This window comes from Leptodactylus fuscus, chromosome 11, assembly GCF_031893055.1.
Source record: "Leptodactylus fuscus isolate aLepFus1 chromosome 11, aLepFus1.hap2, whole genome shotgun sequence".
Lineage (NCBI taxonomy): Eukaryota > Metazoa > Chordata > Amphibia > Anura > Leptodactylidae > Leptodactylus > Leptodactylus fuscus.
The window spans coordinates 86,323,956-86,340,240 of NC_134275.1; the positions used below are offsets into that span (position 1 = coordinate 86,323,956).

Genomic DNA, 16,285 nt, shown 5'->3' on the forward strand with positions numbered 1-16,285 from the left:
AGACATATTCCCAACGTATAAAAATTAACCCTGCGTGACTTCTCAACAGCTGATCCTTCGGCTTAGCAGCAGTTCTGGAACTACAAGCCCCATCGTGCTCTAGAACCCGGACAGGTTGCTCTATATGGTCCGCTCCGAGCCCCGGTAAGGACAGGTTTACATAGGTTTGGCTCAGTCCTGTGTGATGGACGGGGCGACCCCGGGACCTCATTGCTTAGTGCATGACACGAGCAGTGACTCAGCTGGATTGAGTCAGGCTGTGCAGGGGAACATTGCTGAGAGCTGTGCAATGTATCTGCACAAGACCGCAGGATCCCATGGAACCTCATAACCCAAAAAGGACATCTCCGTAACACAAAGATAGGAAAAATGGGTCCGCACTTTCCACCTCATTGCAGCGGACTCAGAGGTTTTACAACCAAAGGATTAATAGCTTCAGCATCATCTTCTCCAGCCATTCATCATGTCAGGACAGGGGAGAAGGAGAAGGTCCAGCCATGATGGGAGTGCGGGGGTTAATATAGCAGGGAGAGAGTAAAGGGGATACAGAAAAGGTGGTAAGGAAAAGGGGACATGTGTAAGAATAGGGAGCAGAGGGGCCCCAAAAAAGCTCAGATACACAAAGCAGATATAGGAGAACAAGGAGTCACAGTATGGCGGCACAATACATATGGCGGTTACAGCTCTTACTGGAAGCTCGGCGCCCTCTAGCTGCTGAATTAGTCGCTGTCATTATTCCCTCAAGTCACTGTAGACTTCCTAAGAACCTTCTAGATTTGTCATCTTCGCACCAACCCATGAACCGTATTGACTTCACGTCGCCCCTCAGCACTTATCTAGTACCAATGAAGAACGTAAGTCCTCATGTCTCGTTATACAGAAACAGGGACATTTACCATTCTGCCCTACTACTAGGATCCCTTACCCACCAGACCCCACCTAACACACCAGACCACCGCACTTACAGACTGAGCCAGCCTGGTCACGCCACCCCTGAGCTATGAGCTGTTATCAGTCTCTCCTGGGTCACTGACTCCATAAAGCCCCTTCTCAACCTCAGCTCCATCCTGCCCTACCATCACCCAACCGACCTTAGCTTCCTTCTGGGCGGACATCTCTCACACCCCTAGTAGATTTCTCCCGCTCTGGTCTTCAATGGTCTACTTGGTGTCACAGGCCAATAACAAGTCAGTTTGGACCTTAACGCTATACTTGGCCAATTGGCACCCAAAACACCTTTTTATCCCCATCCGTCTTCTGCTGGCGTGTATATACGACTGTAATAAAGTAACAGGGGAAGAATATGCAAATCTGACTTCCATGATGTAATTAGGAATCCATTGCCTCAAGTGTGCACACCAATAGAGGGCGCTGACTGAGGATGTGCAAGTCTGTCTTCCATGATGTAATTAGGAAGACAGAGTCTCACTCAAACACACCTATAGAGGGCGCTCCATTTAACATCATGCCGACCTTCTCAGAGGCCTTTGTTTGCAATGATGTTGGGTTTATACCAGATACAGTCTCTCAGCCAAGGACAGCTGTTTCGATGTTCTTGCATCTCATCAGCTTGGCGCAGAGAGTACTGATCTGGCAAAGGTGAGAGGCTTAGACAGGGTTGAGGGGATATCGTCACTCCATAAATAGAGAACCACCATTAAGGCGTGTGGAGTCTTATTAAGCCATGAGCGCTCAACCCTGTCTAAGCCTCTCACCTCTGCCAGATCAGTCCTCTCGGCGCCAAGCTGATGAGATGCAAATACATCGAAGCGGCTGACCATGGCTGAGAAGACTGTATCTGGTATAATCCCAACATCATTGCAAACAAAGGCCTCTGAGAAGGTCGGCATGATGTTAAAGGGAGCGCCCTCTATAGGTGTGTTTGAGTGAGACTCTTTCTTCCTAATTACATCATGGAAGACAGACTTGCACATTCTCAGTCAGCGCCCTGTATTGGTGTGCATGCTTGAGGCAATGGATTCCTAAATACATCATGGAAGTCAGATTTGCATATTATTCCCATGTTCCTTTGCACAGTGGAGCGCTCATGGCTTAATAAGACTCCACACACCTTAATGTTGGTTCTCTCCTTATGGAGTGACGGTATCTCCTCAACCCTGTAATAAAGTAGTAGAGGAATTTCTTGCACTCCAGAGTGGAGTCCCAGAAATCCCTTTACTATTGTATATGGCAGTGAGAAGCCTTTTCACCCATCTGGACAACCGAGTGACGGTCCAGTATAATCAATCTGGATATACGACTGATATAATGGTGCTTATGGGGAAGAGTCTCCTGTGGACCTGATGATCCCAATATTCACACCATGGATGTCTACCTAAGCTTGGCTCTTTCACCACCTGTCGATGTTTTCCCTGCAGTTAACATCCCAAGATCTCTATGAGGAAGGAGCAAAGAGGACTGTCGGGGGACTGAGGAACCAAAAAAACAAACATGTCTAATAAGAACATCCTAAAAGTAGACTCCAAAAGTTCCCCGACTGCCATACACATGAGATCATAGGGTCATCCCGCTGAAAAAGTTGGACAAGTCAACAAGGAATTTAATGGATGAAGCCAAAAATAAGCAATCCCTTTCTGCCCAGACAACACCATCTTGTCTGCATGGTCCTTGATCCTTCTCCTATGTCCCATCACATATACAGAGAGGTTACGCTGCGGTTCTGGAGTCTCTCCATCCCACCAGCCTTTATAAAATCAGAGGGGACTCTAAAAACCTCAGACTCAACTGAAAGCCTCTTCTCGGACTGCAGGATATCGAATGATGGCACAGTATAATTCACGCTACGGCTGGAAGACGTCGCACCCAGTAATCTTAGCCTATTCCGTGCCCACAAATACCCAGTGGTCACTTACTGGCAGCGAGAAGAACAAGGCTGCCAAGTCTGATGCCTCCCTAGTGACCACAGACCAGAAAATAGTCCTAGAGATGAAGACGACCGTCTAAGAACTGCTCGGGGCACCGACGTGCTGTGGACTTCCTCAAGATACTAGGGATCATTGGATGGAGACCACTGTGCACCCCCGACCTGTAGTGTCACAATGTATCTATACAATGATACGCTCGCATGGGGTAGTCGGAGCTGAAGATATGAGAGCCTTTAAGTCTGTGCACAGTAGGTTGGACGGGTTAGGATCAAGGTGCCAGGGTGTAATCATCACGTACGGGCACAGACAGAATCCGCCTCTTAGTCAGGATTATATTTAGAGTAAAATGCCAGCGTAATAACACAGCTAAACCACAAAGCCAGCTTGGCACGCCAGGAAAATATTCTTCTACTGTGTGTACAGCTCCCTGTGCCCCTGCATACAAGTGATAGCCTGCGGCCGGCCATGTGAGGGGCTCGTGCCCTGTTGTCTGTGCAGTCGGACGGCCGAGCCCAGGTGTCGATCCTTTATATCATCCTCATATCATCCCCCTTTGTTATGTGCCCCTGAGTTTATAGGGGGGGGTCTTCTGGATCCTTATGGCCGGGAAGAAGAGCATTTTCAATGAGATCCATGTAAGGGCCTGTGATCTAGCAAGGGGGACCCCAGAATTATTTTATATGGTAGACCCAGCGAATCCCAGCCTGACACGGAATATATCATGAGAAATCCCTAATAAGAGACTGGTATTATACCAGTGTATTAGACGTAACAGTGGATAATGCAGCAGGACAGGCCTGTATGTCCCAATATCAATGGATTACATGGAGAGCAGAGGTCAGTGCCCCCAGGTCTGCGGAGGTGAGAGGTCACTGCTTATGTAATGTCTGTATTAGGAGAGGTCAGCGTCCCGTCACTTGTGTATTCAGCTGCTCATAGACATGACATTACTGCAGACTCTCTGGTTGTTCCTCAGATACCAAGTGATAAAATAATCCACAGGACCGGATTTAAAGGGTTTTTTGTCCCCTGAATTGTTCTTTCATATTGATGATCTATCGGATGTGAATCGGTCTCTGTTGCTGAGATATTGTTGTTTATGTCACTATATAGATGAGCAGTCTGGAGAGAACGTCAATGTCATTCTGATACCTCGGCAGCAAAGATACACAAGGGGGAACAATGTATGATTCAGGTGACAGTAACCTATCTATCTGCAGGGCTGGGGTGATATACTGGTTCTGGTGACAGTAACCTATCTATCTGCAGGGCTGGGGTGATATGCTGGTACTGGTGACAGTAACCTATCTATCTGCAGGGCTGGGGTGATATACTGGTTCTGGTGACAGTAACCTATGTATCTGCAGGGCTGGGGTGATATGCTGGGTCTGGTGACAGTAACCTATCTATCTGCAGGGCTGGGGTGATATGCTGGTTCTGGTGACAGTAACCTATCTATCTGCAGGGCTGGGGTGATATGCTGGTTCTGGTGACAGTAACCTATCTATCTGCAGGGCTGGGGTGATATGCTGGTACTGGTGACAGTAACCTATCTATCTGCAGGGCTGGGGTGATATACTGGTTCTGGTGACAGTAACCTATGTATCTGCAGGGCTGGGGTGATATGCTGGGTCTGGTGACAGTAACCTATCTATCTGCAGGGCTGGGGTGATATGCTGGTTCTGGTGACAGTAACCTATCTATCTGCAGGGCTGGGGTGATATGCTGGTTCTGGTGACAGTAACCTATCTATCTGCAGGGCTGGGGTGATATGCTGGTTCTGGTGACAGTAACCTATCTATCTGCAGGGCTGGGGTGATATACTGGTTCTGGTGAGAGCAACCTATCTATCTGCAGGGCTGGGTGATATGCTGGTACTGGTGACAGTAACCTATCTATCTGCAGGGCTGGGGTGATATACTGGTTCTGGTGACAGTAACCTATCTATCTGCAGGGCTGGGGTGATATACTGGTTCTGGTGACAGTAACCTATCTATCTGCAGGGCTGGGGTGATATGCTGGTTCTGGTGAGAGTAACCTATCTATCTGCAGGGCTGGGGTGATATACTGGTTCTGGTGACAGTAACCTATCTATCTGCAGGGCTGGGTGATATGCTGGTACTGGTGACAGTAACCTATCTATCTGCAGGGCTGGGGTGATATGCTGGGTCTGGTGACAGTAACCTATCTATCTGCAGGGCTGGGGTGATATGCTGGGTCTGGTGACAGTAACCTATCTATCTGCAGGACTGGGGTGATATGCTGGGTCTGGTGACAGTAACCTATCTATGTGCAGGGCTGGGGTGATATAATGGTTCTGGTGACAGTAACCTATCTATCTGCAGGGCTGGGGTGATATGCTGGTTCTGGTGACAGTAACCTATCTATCTGCAGGGCTGGGGTGATATGCTGGGTCTGGTGACAGTAACCTATCTATCTGCAGGACTGGGGTGATAAACTGGTTCTGGTGACAGTAACCTATCTATCTGCAGGGCTGGGGTGATATGCTGGATCTGGTGACAGTAACCTATCTATCTGCAGGACTGGGGTGATATGCTGGTTCTGGTGACAGTAACCTATCTATCTGCAGGGCTGTGGTGATATGCTGGTTCTGGTGACAGTAACCTATCTATCTGCAGGGCTGGGGTGATATGCTGGTTCTGGTGACAGTAACCTATCTATCTGCAGGGCTGTGGTGATATGCTGGTTCTGGTGACAGTAACCTATCTATCTGCAGGGCTGTGGTGATATGCTGGTTCTGGTGACAGTAACCTATCTATCTGCAGGGCTGGGGTGATATGCTGGGTCTGGTGACAGTAACCTATCTATCTGCAGGGCTGGTGTTATATGCTGGTTCTGGTGACAGTAACCTATCTATCTGCAGGGCTGGGGTGATATACTGGTTCTGGTGACAGTAACCTATCTATCTGCAGGACTGGGGTGATATGCTGGTACTGGTGACAGTAACCTATCTATCTGCAGGGCTGTGGTGATATGCTGGTTCTGGTGACAGTAACCTATCTATCTGCAGGGCTGGGGTGATATACTGGTTCTGGTGACAGTAACCTATCTATCTGCAGGGCTGGGGTGATATGCTGGGTCTGGTGACAGTAACCTATCTATCTGCAGGGCGGGGTGATATGCTGGGTCTGGTGACAGTAACCTATCTATCTGCAGGGCTGGGGTGATATGCTGGTTCTGGTGACAGTAACCTATCTATCTGCAGGGCTGGGGTGATATGCTGGCTCTGGTGACAGTAACCTATCTATCTGCAGGGCTGGGGTGATATCCTGGTTCTGGTGACAGTAACCTATCTATCTGCAGGACTGGGGTGATATACTGGTTCTGGTGACAGTAACCTATCTATCTGCAGGGCTGGGGTGATATGCTGGATCTGGTGACAGTAACCTATCTATCTGCAGGACTGGGGTGATATACTGGTTCTGGTGACAGTAACCTATCTATCTGCAGGACTGGGGTGATATGCTGGTACTGGTGACAGTAACCTATCTATCTGCAGGGCTGGGGTGATATGCTGGTTCTGGTGACAGTAACCTATCTATCTGCAGGGCTGGGGTGATATGCTGGATCTGGTGACAGTAACCTATCTATCTGCAGGACTGGGGTGATATGCTGGTTCTGGTGACAGTAACCTATCTATCTGCAGGGCTGGGGTGATATGCTGGTACTGGTGACAGTAACCTATCTATCTGCAGGGCTGGGGTGATATGCTGGTTCTGGTGACAGTAACCTATCTATCTGCAGGGCTGGGGTGATATGCTGGTTCTGGTGACAGTAACCTATCTATCTGCAGGGCTGGGGTGATATGCTGGTACTGGTGACAGTAACCTATCTATCTGCAGGGCTGGGGTGATATACTGGTTCTGGTGACAGTAACCTATGTATCTGCAGGGCTGGGGTGATATGCTGGGTCTGGTGACAGTAACCTATCTATCTGCAGGGCTGGGGTGATATGCTGGTTCTGGTGACAGTAACCTATCTATCTGCAGGGCTGGGGTGATATGCTGGTTCTGGTGACAGTAACCTATCTATCTGCAGGGCTGGGGTGATATGCTGGTTCTGGTGACAGTAACCTATCTATCTGCAGGGCTGGGGTGATATTCTGGTTCTGGTGACAGTAACCTATCTATCTGCAGGGCTGGGGTGATATGCTGGTTCTGGTGACAGTAACCTATCTATCTGCAGGGCTGGGGTGATATGCTGGTTCTGGTGACAGTAACCTATCTATCTGCAGGGCTGGGGTGATATTCTGGTTCTGGTGACAGTAACCTATCTATCTGCAGGGCTGGGGTGATATGCTGGGTCTGGTGACAGTAACCTATCTATCTGCAGGGCTGGGGTGATATGCTGGGTCTGGTGACAGTAACCTATCTATCTGCAGGGCTGGGGTGATATGCTGGTACTGGTGACAGTAACCTATCTATCTGCAGGGCTGGGGTGATATGCTGGGTCTGGTGACAGTAACCTATCTATCTGCAGGGCTGGGGTGATATGCTGGTACTGGTGTCAGTAACCTATCTATCTGCAGGGCTGGGGTGATATGCTGGTTCTGGTGACAGTAACCTATCTATCTGCAGGGCTGGGGTGATATGCTGGTTCTGGTGACAGTAACCTATCTATCTGCAGGGCTGGGGTGATATGCTGGTTCTGGTGACAGTAACCTATCTATCTGCAGGGCTGGGGTGATATTCTGGTTCTGGTGACAGTAACCTATCTATCTGCAGGGCTGGGGTGATCTCCTCTAATAATAGACAGTTTGGGGTAGGAGGGTCACAGTCTTATGTATTAGAGGGAGGTGAGTTGCTCTCAGTCTCCTTGTTCCTCGGGGTGAGCCGGGTGCGATGTCCTGTTGTCCGTTTACTCGCACAGTTCTGGATCTCGGGGTGGTCACATCTGTCGCCCATTAGCCCTCAGTGACTCACCCCGGATGATGCCAGCTGTGTTGGGGGCACTGCAGGGGGTATTATAGGAGTATAAGGAGAGATGGTTTTATTATTCATATCCATTACCAGAAACCATGTGCGCTGTATGAGGGGGGGGAGGGGTCGGCCTTGTCCCCCACATCTGTTTCTGCTTTAGACTTCTGGATCTCTCCAGGATCTATGTAAGAGGCGCTGCACATATAACCTGGCGTGTCCTGTGCTGTAATATGAGCGCGGAGCCCCCTCTCGGGTGTAGTAGGGGGTCCTACGTGTCCCGTCTCTTACATTGAGGCTCACTGGTCACTTGTTTAGGTTACTGGACTAGGAGACTCCCTATGGCAGATGTCAGACTCTTACATAGGACTGGTCTCATCTGCAGATAACGATCTCATGTGTATGGCCGGCTGAAGTTGGATGTAGATGATCTGAGTACAATGGTGAGGCCGGGTAGAGTCCACCCCATTATTTGGGCCCGGTCTGTGCTCCTGACAGCCTAGATCAGGGTGAGGCGATGCAGTGAGGTCGGCCGGCAGCAGAGACAGGAGACGACTTCGGGGGATTGGGTGAAGGGGGGTGTAAGGTTTATTCATTCTTTTTGTTTTTTGCATTTTTCAGAGGGAACCTACTAAGGGGGTATTATACTGTATAGGCCACAATGAGAGGGGCGTTATATTCTGGGGGCATTCAATACCTAAATGAACCACGGAGCCTTCGTTAGCTGCAAGGTACGTGTATACTAGGTAAGTTATAAGACGGACTTGTCGGAGATTTCCACTTTACCCTGCTGGTAATGACGTCATTGGGGACAATTTATGGGACTTTTTAGTTCCTGAAACTTTCCATCCAGATACCAGGGAAGTAACTGAGGCCACAGCAAACCCTAATCCCCAAATCTACTCCCCGGTGCTGCCACCTAGAGGAGGGAATACACAGTGCATGGTGAGTGTTGGATCTATACTGTCCCCCACCCCCATTTGTACACCCATAGCCGGGCAGTGTTACATCAATATAAGTAACGACAATCAGGAATTGCTGATTTGGCCGGTGCCAGGACATCTGATCCCCCGTCACTGCGATGCGTTACAGTCGGCTCCTTTCACCAGTCCGGGCCCAGTACAGTTCTGGTTCTGTGCCCGGGAGCCATCAGAAAACTCCAGTCTTAATATCGCGCTCTCCGCCACCTGTTCTTAATGTTCAGGTCTTAAGTCGTCACTTGAGGATACGTAATCCGGTTCTAATGTGATGACTGTCACCGCACCTAATAGGAGTCTGTAGAGCGCCCCCTGCTGGACACACAGAGTATGACCTGGCAGTAGAAGAGCAAAATCTGGAGTAAAAGGCTTAAAAGGAGTTGTCGCGTTCTGGACGCTTACCCTCTGTCGGCAGGATAGGGGACGCGTGTCTGATCTCTGCGGGCGCATTACAGTCCGGGCAGCCCTATAGAAGGGAACGGAGCGCAGGTCACACAAGAACTCTGATGCTCCATTCACAAGGAGGCCTTAGGGGGACACTTGGTCCTTATTTCTTCTGATCAGACACTTATCCCTCCATCCACAGGACAGGGGTAAGTTTCCATAATGGGACAACCCTTTATATGCATTATATGACCATAGCGGGGTCACCCAGCGAGATACCGACCTGCTGTGTAATAGAGCGGTGTATGGCGCCTTGTACTACATCCCTGTCGCACTGCTCACTCGCTGTATGATTTGTAGCAGTCGGTTTTGGTATTGCAGCGCTGCACGATAGACTTCAGTACCAAAACCTGTCCCGTATGTCAGACCCTCGCACATCTATTATTGATGGCCTACCCTATGGATACTGGATAACCCCTTGACTGTGAGATTCCATCATATCAAGGATCCTTTGGCTTTGTTCACATCTATACTGGTGATTCTGTTTCAGATTTCGTAACATTTGACACAGCGCTATTTTTTCAGGCAAAACGATGGTCGCCATGATGGAACTGAACGGACACTACTATAAATCTATGGGAAACCCTGCAGAGGGGAACAGAACCCTGTTACATTAGGAAACCTCCTTCTGCTTCTGTGTTGCTCTTAGCTGGTCAGGAGTATGGGAAAGCTGGGTAATCACAGCTGTGGACGCTGTAATGACGGCGGACATGTTGGTAGTCACCCAGCTTGTCCATACAAATAGGGAATAAAACTGAAGAGAGACCTGACAGCTATTACTTATCAAACTAACTTTTTATTTGCTGCTTTGTTTCTCCTGAAATAGAAAGGTTTTCTTTTTAACCAAAAGCAGATTTTTTGTACAAGTCAGTATATATATATATATATATATATATATATATATATATATATACATACACACACACAGATATCTCCATGACTGGCTCAGAAAATACAAGTAATACAATAGAAAAGAACCTTACAAGTTACGTATACACAGTGTGCAGCCATAGTCTTTGATACGACCTGCTCCATATCTACATCATGTCCGGAGCAGCCATTTTTTTTCTCATCCCTTTCCCCTTATAAATCGTCTTCACGTCTCCGATACTTTTGTGTAAAATGTTTTTAGAGTAAAGTCGGAGGCCGAGAGATTCCTCCCCTTGTAAGGAGCGGGCCTGGATCTCTGCTGCCATCTAGTGGTCACCCCAGGGCACAGGATTATTCGGCTGCCCCTGTTATCAGAGGGTGTCAGGAGGTCGCTCCCATCCGTGTCTATCATCCAATCACTCACTGCCGTCCCTTTCTTGTCCATTAACCGTTTCCTCCGTGTCCTCCTCCATCTCATCTATACCTTCATCATCGTCGTCGTCAAAGTAACGTTCTTCTTCATCCCGGTTGACAATATCCAAGTTGTCGAAGTCAGGGTTGTCATCGACTTCACTAATACAGAAACAAAGCAGAAACTGGTATAAGGTGCTGGGGATAGTGCTGTACACATGGTGTCTGCTGACAGAAGAGCGAGACAACTGCTGAACGCTCCTCACCCAGCTCTACCAGGTCCAATGGCAGCACATCCAGGCTGGAGAGGAGAGTGTGGCCCAGCCTAGGTGTATACAGATGGGGAGAACATGGCATCCCACTCACCTGTAGTCAAAGTCTCTATCCTTTCCATCCAAAAACCTCTGATGCATCCGGCTGATGAACTCCTCCCTCATTAGCGCTCGCTCCTCGTCATCCACCGCTCGCTCCTCATCAGACTGTAGCTCAGACTCTGGAGGACAAAGGACCAAGTAAGTAATAAAGGGCCAGTCTACAACGAGGTCATGTGACTGGCGCTGTGCCACGAGACTACAGAGGGGGGCGCTGCGCTACATAACAATACTGTGACGCCTTCATTTTTAGAACTGATATGAGATAAACAGAACTTGAGAAGATTGGAGCACCCCCACATAACGGTGTATTGCAGGTAAATTTCACCAGTGATGACATGTGGCGATCTTTGAGGCTCACCTTCCCCTTCCTCATTGTCTTCGTCATCCTCCTCCTCCTCCTCTTCTTCCTCACAGTTGTGCTCCATCTCCCGCTGGGCCTCCAGCCTCCTCTGCAGGGTCTGCTCCTCGCAGGAGTTGAGCAGGACGTCCGATAGAGAATTCGCCTTGGCCATCTCGCACCTGTTCTGTGACATGATCTCCTCCTCGCTCTGGTACTGCCCCACGTAGTGCTCGTACATCAGGGGGTCCCGATCCCGCATCTGCTCGTCGCTGAAATATTCCCCGGCTGTGGGAAGAAAGAATATGCAGCGACTAAGGGCGAGAGGTAACGCTATTCACATACGAACAAGAGCGATCCACTCATCTGTTACAGGAGAAGACAATGACGGCCTATCCTAAGGAGACGTCATGGACATAAGCATTACGGGGTTAATATGGCTGTGATGTCCTCGATGGCACTAAATCCTGCACACAATCAGGACCAGCCCTGAGAAATCTGCAGATACAGAGTTTGCCTTGATGCTCCGTACGCTGGAGTCATCTGCCCCCTACACCAGGACATCCATGTGCCAGAAGAGCAAATCTACGCCATCTAGGAGACAGCCCAGAGCCAGAACCTTAGTGAGCACTGGCCGGTCATGTAAGTGCACGGCCCCTCACTGACAGGGAGGACTCCGGGGTCAGAGGTTGTCCTATTAGGGTGTACGGTCACCTGCGGGCAGGACTGGAGATATCCCACATGATCTGACAACCTTGACTACACAGCGGTGTGTATAATGGAGGACTCCACAGAACGAGACCATCGTACCTGAGATCAGCTGCTGGAGCGCGGCGTACCTCTTGTTCCGGACTCTCGTATGATGGACTTTCATAACTGAGGCTTTGCGGATCTCCTTGAAGTAGAAATCGGCGGTGTAGTCCCCAGACAAGTGGCTGAAGCACTCCAGATGTTCTTCTTTAAGAACCTTGCGGAATCGCTCCAGAAAGATGAGAGGCTTCGTCTTGTACAGGTCCAGAAGCATCGCCATCTTCTGCTCGTGGCTGAACTCGGGCTCTCCTATCTGCTGGCTGCGGATGGGCACCGGACTCGCACCGATCTCATTGAACATATCTAATAGAGGGCCACTGACCGGGGCCGGGTCCGGAATGACGGGGTCTTCGCGACTACCCAAACTCCTGGCCACTTTCAAGGCCTTGGCCAGCACTTTACCATCGTCCACATAGGTGTCCATCTCATCGTCACACGGGGGTTTGTCATCTTCTGTCTTTTCGGGCCGCACCTTCTCAGCGGCTTCTGATCCGGCATCTTATCGACAAAAAAAATACAGAAGTCATTTAATAATATTAGAAGGCGCCATTAGGAAGTGAAAGTGCCCCGCAAAAAAACAAGACCTTGTGCAGATTACGCAACCTGGGGCTCTGATCACATGACCCAAAATATGGGAACCCCCAAGGCCAAGCTCCAGAGAGTCACAATTAGGTCTTAATATGGCGACTTTTTAATATTTCCATCACATGACACCTCGCACCCGCCCATCACCATTCTGCAACACGCGGTCTTTACCCCAATATAAGGGGGGCTAGTCACATGTGCGCCGCCATCATGGTGGAGTCCTGTGCTCGCAGCTCGCGCTTCTGTCTGTACGGGTCAGTATGATAAGTGTACGCGCACCCAGGACCGATACCGCACCCCACGTGTCTGCCGCCAATGTGACCGCTCTCCTTGGTATAATGAGTCAGCTTCAGTCTATGGCTACACAGAGGTGAGAACTACAACTCCCAGCATGTCCTAGGGCTGCAGTATCACAACACCTGGGGATTGTTAGGTTGGAGACCCTGAGGGAACAAGCCCTGCAGCTCCATCTCCCCCCGGGGCATGTACAGGAGCCCCAGCAGCCCCTCGGCCACTACTTACCCTCCTCTGCCTCCTTCTTATTCTCATCTTCCACTTCTGACTCCGATTTCCCAGACACTTCCTGACATAGCGGACTGGACGCTGCCATCTTCCTCCTCCCGGATGTTGAGCCTCCACAACCGGAAGCGGGACGGCAGCCATCTTACTACACCCGCACAGTGAGTCCCATAGCGGCGCCATCTTACTACACCCGCAGAGTAAGAGACTATAGCGGCGCCATCTTACTACACCCGCACAGTGAGTCCCATAGCGGCGCCATCTTACTACACCCGCACAGTGAGTCCCTATAGCGGCGCCATCTTACTACACCCGCACAGTGAGTCCCATAGCGGCGCCATCTTACTACACCCGCACAGTGAGTCCCATAGCGGCGCCATCTTACTACACCCGCACAGTGAGTCCCATGGCGGCGCCATCTTACTACACCCCTTTCTTTATCGTAATTCCAGACTTGAGTTCGGTGCTTGTCCCCCTAACCCCCGGCCACCACTAACATACCTAATCTATAGTGTATATACTTATATATGTATTCCATGTGTATATAGATAGACGTTTATGTAATTCCTATGTAAGAATTTCAAAGAGAAAGGGATTGCCGAGGATAGCATAGCAACCAATCAGCTCGCTCCTTACATTGATGACAGGCCTGCTGAGGAATGTAAGCCGGCAGCTGATTGGTTGCTGAGGGCAAGGGCTCCATTTTACCTTTGCACTAATTTTGCTAAATCTGCATCATTACCAAGGTGATTATCTGTGACAATCAGGAAATGTAAGCGCTGACATAAAAAAAATAAATAAAAAATACTCAGACCGGCTGGGGCACCGAGCCCATATTCACACACAGCAGCCTGTACCTATGACATATATATATATATATATATATATATATATATATCTCTTCAGATAAGCGCACGCAACCGTTGTCATTTACGAGATATCGGACAGTCAGCAGAAAGATAAGATGCGTGGCGTCTGCGCTGCTGATCAGGACGGGTAGAAGGACTATAGGCCTCGCTCAGTATTGCGGCCATGTGCCATTGTTTATTCTGCTTACTTATATAGCGCCATCATATTCCACAGCACTTTACAGATATTGTCAGTCACTGTCCCATATAGGGATTCGAACCCAGGACTCCAGCGCTGCAGTGCTAACCACTGAGCTGCCCATGAATGGGTCAGGCCTTAGTTCAGACTCTTCTGCCCCATCGGGCCATGGCATGCCATGTATTGGATGACAGTCTGATGGCTGGGGGTCTGCCCGCTGACACCACCACTGATCCTGAGAACATGAGACCCCCCACGGTGCAGAGAAATAACATTGTGGATTTCATTATCTGCGGACTGAGACACTTTGCGTTGTGCGGTGGAGACGATGTGTTTCGCTCCAGGGGCCGCACGGTTTTCTTTTTGTTCCTGTGGTTATTTTGAGCCAAGGCCCTCACATAGACCTGGGATGAGAACTCAATACCACAATAAAGGGGTTGGCTGAGATCTCGGCTTTTTAAAAATTAAGCTGGTGGAGAAAACAAACCAATAACACCGCACCACTCACCGGAGTGTCCTAGCGCGGCCCGATCCTGCTGCTCCGGTGTTTCCTCCTGGTAGGAGCCCTTGCTGACTGACACCCGGCACCCCCATGATCAGACACCACGGCATTCAGACGTGTCCTGCAGCCCCTTCACTGCTTGCCAGGCACAGCGCCGTACATTGTATTGTGGCTGCGCCTGGTACTGCAGGTGACACCACATGGTCTGTGACGCCTCAGCCGGTCCTAAAGATCTAATATTGATGATCTGGACTAAAGATTGGTAAATCATATTTTAATCCTGAAAACTTGTTTCAAGCAGCAGAATGTGCAGAAGGCGCTGTGCTTGGTAAAGAATGATGGGACGGCGCGCTCTCCAGTCACCGCAGCTCCTCATGTTCCTGGACTATTCTATAGTAATATAATAACACACCCCTATAGTCAGGCAGGGGCTGCTTACAGCATACGCTACGGATTGCTGCAGACACGACTGGCTCCTGTCTATATGGGGGGGGGGGATTTACATACAGATTACAAACGAATCGTATAAGATTCTGCTCCTGTCATCATGGACTCCCTCTTCACCGGATAGTGGGACAGGTACAGGAGGAGCCGGGGCTGCAATGTCCACCTGCTGCCACTAGAAGGCGGTATTGTACTGGTTATTGTATTTAGCTCACTTGTATAGCGTCATCCTATGCTATAGCGCTGTTACAGACATTGTAGTGAATTGTATTGGGGCGGGTGGATGGATGGGTGTGAGGATTGGGGCAGGCGGGTGTGAGGATTGGGGCGGGTGGATGGATGGGTGAGGATTGGGGCAGGTGGATGGGTGTGAGGATTGGGGCGGGCGGGTGTGAGGATTGGGGTGGACGGATGGATGGGTGTGAGGATTGGGGCAGGTGGATGGATGGGTGTGAGGATTGGGGCAGGTGGATGGGTGTGAGGATTGGGGTGGACGGATGGATGGGTGTGAGGATTGGGGCAGGTGGATGGATGGGTGTGAGGATTGGGGCGGGCGGGTGTGAGGATTGGGGCAGACGGATGGATGGGTGTGAGGATTGGGGCAGGTGGATGGATGGGTGTGAGGATTGGGACGGATGGATGGGTGTGAGGATTAGGGCGAGCGGGTGTGCGGGTCTCTTCTGCTGATGATTTCCTCTCCCCATATATGAAATATTTTATGGAATAAACCTGCACCCGCTCAATGTCCAGTGTCGACCTCCGGCCTGTAGGTGGCGCCTGCTGCAATCACTGAGCAAATTAATAAAAAACACAACGCAGAATTTCTTTTTTTTCTCAAAATTCAATACTCACTCCCATCCAAATAAAAAAAAAATAATACAAGTGTCATGTAACACAGTCATGTGCAATGTAACTCAGAGAAGGGGGGTGGAGAGAACGTCGCCGAAACCCATAAAACAGTAAGAATCTACAATAAAATAACATGTCCTTCACCTCGGCTGCGGCCATCTCATCGGGGGTCCATGCAGACGTGAGAGGTCCGTACGATAGGACAGAGCAGAAGGGGAACAGAAAAAAAATAAAGAGACTTTAAAAACATAAAAGGGATCAGTCAGAAGTCTATGGGCGGCTGCGAGGTGGACG

General features: G+C 49.7%; 1 protein-coding gene across 1 annotated transcript; it reads right to left on the reverse strand.

The window, feature by feature from the left end:
• Window positions 1-10,172: 10,172 nt before the first annotated feature.
• Window positions 10,173-13,245, reverse strand: CCDC97 (coiled-coil domain containing 97). Its single transcript, XM_075260364.1, has 5 exons — window positions 13,153-13,245; window positions 12,046-12,543; window positions 11,257-11,523; window positions 10,891-11,017; window positions 10,173-10,686 (listed from the first exon to the last, which is right to left on the reverse strand). The coding sequence occupies exons 1-5, from the start codon at window positions 13,238-13,240 to the stop codon at window positions 10,530-10,532; spliced, it is 1,137 nt and encodes a 378-aa protein (XP_075116465.1). The 5' UTR covers window positions 13,241-13,245; the 3' UTR covers window positions 10,173-10,529.
• Window positions 13,246-16,285: the final 3,040 nt, after the last annotated feature.

What these genes read in the sequence shown, in the direction of transcription:
- CCDC97 (XM_075260364.1), bottom strand. Translation starts at nt 13,240, where the DNA reads ATGGCAGCGTCCAGTCCGCTATGTCAGGAAGTGTCTGGGAAATCGGAG. An exon ending in GCTCCAGCAGCTGATCTCAG is followed by an intron (nt 11,524 to 12,045) that starts GTACGATGGTCT and finishes TTCTTCCCACAG; the next exon opens with CCGGGGAATATTTCAGCGAC. An exon ending in AGACAATGAGGAAGGGGAAG is followed by an intron (nt 11,018 to 11,256) that starts GTGAGCCTCAAA and finishes TTTGTCCTCCAG; the next exon opens with AGTCTGAGCTACAGTCTGAT.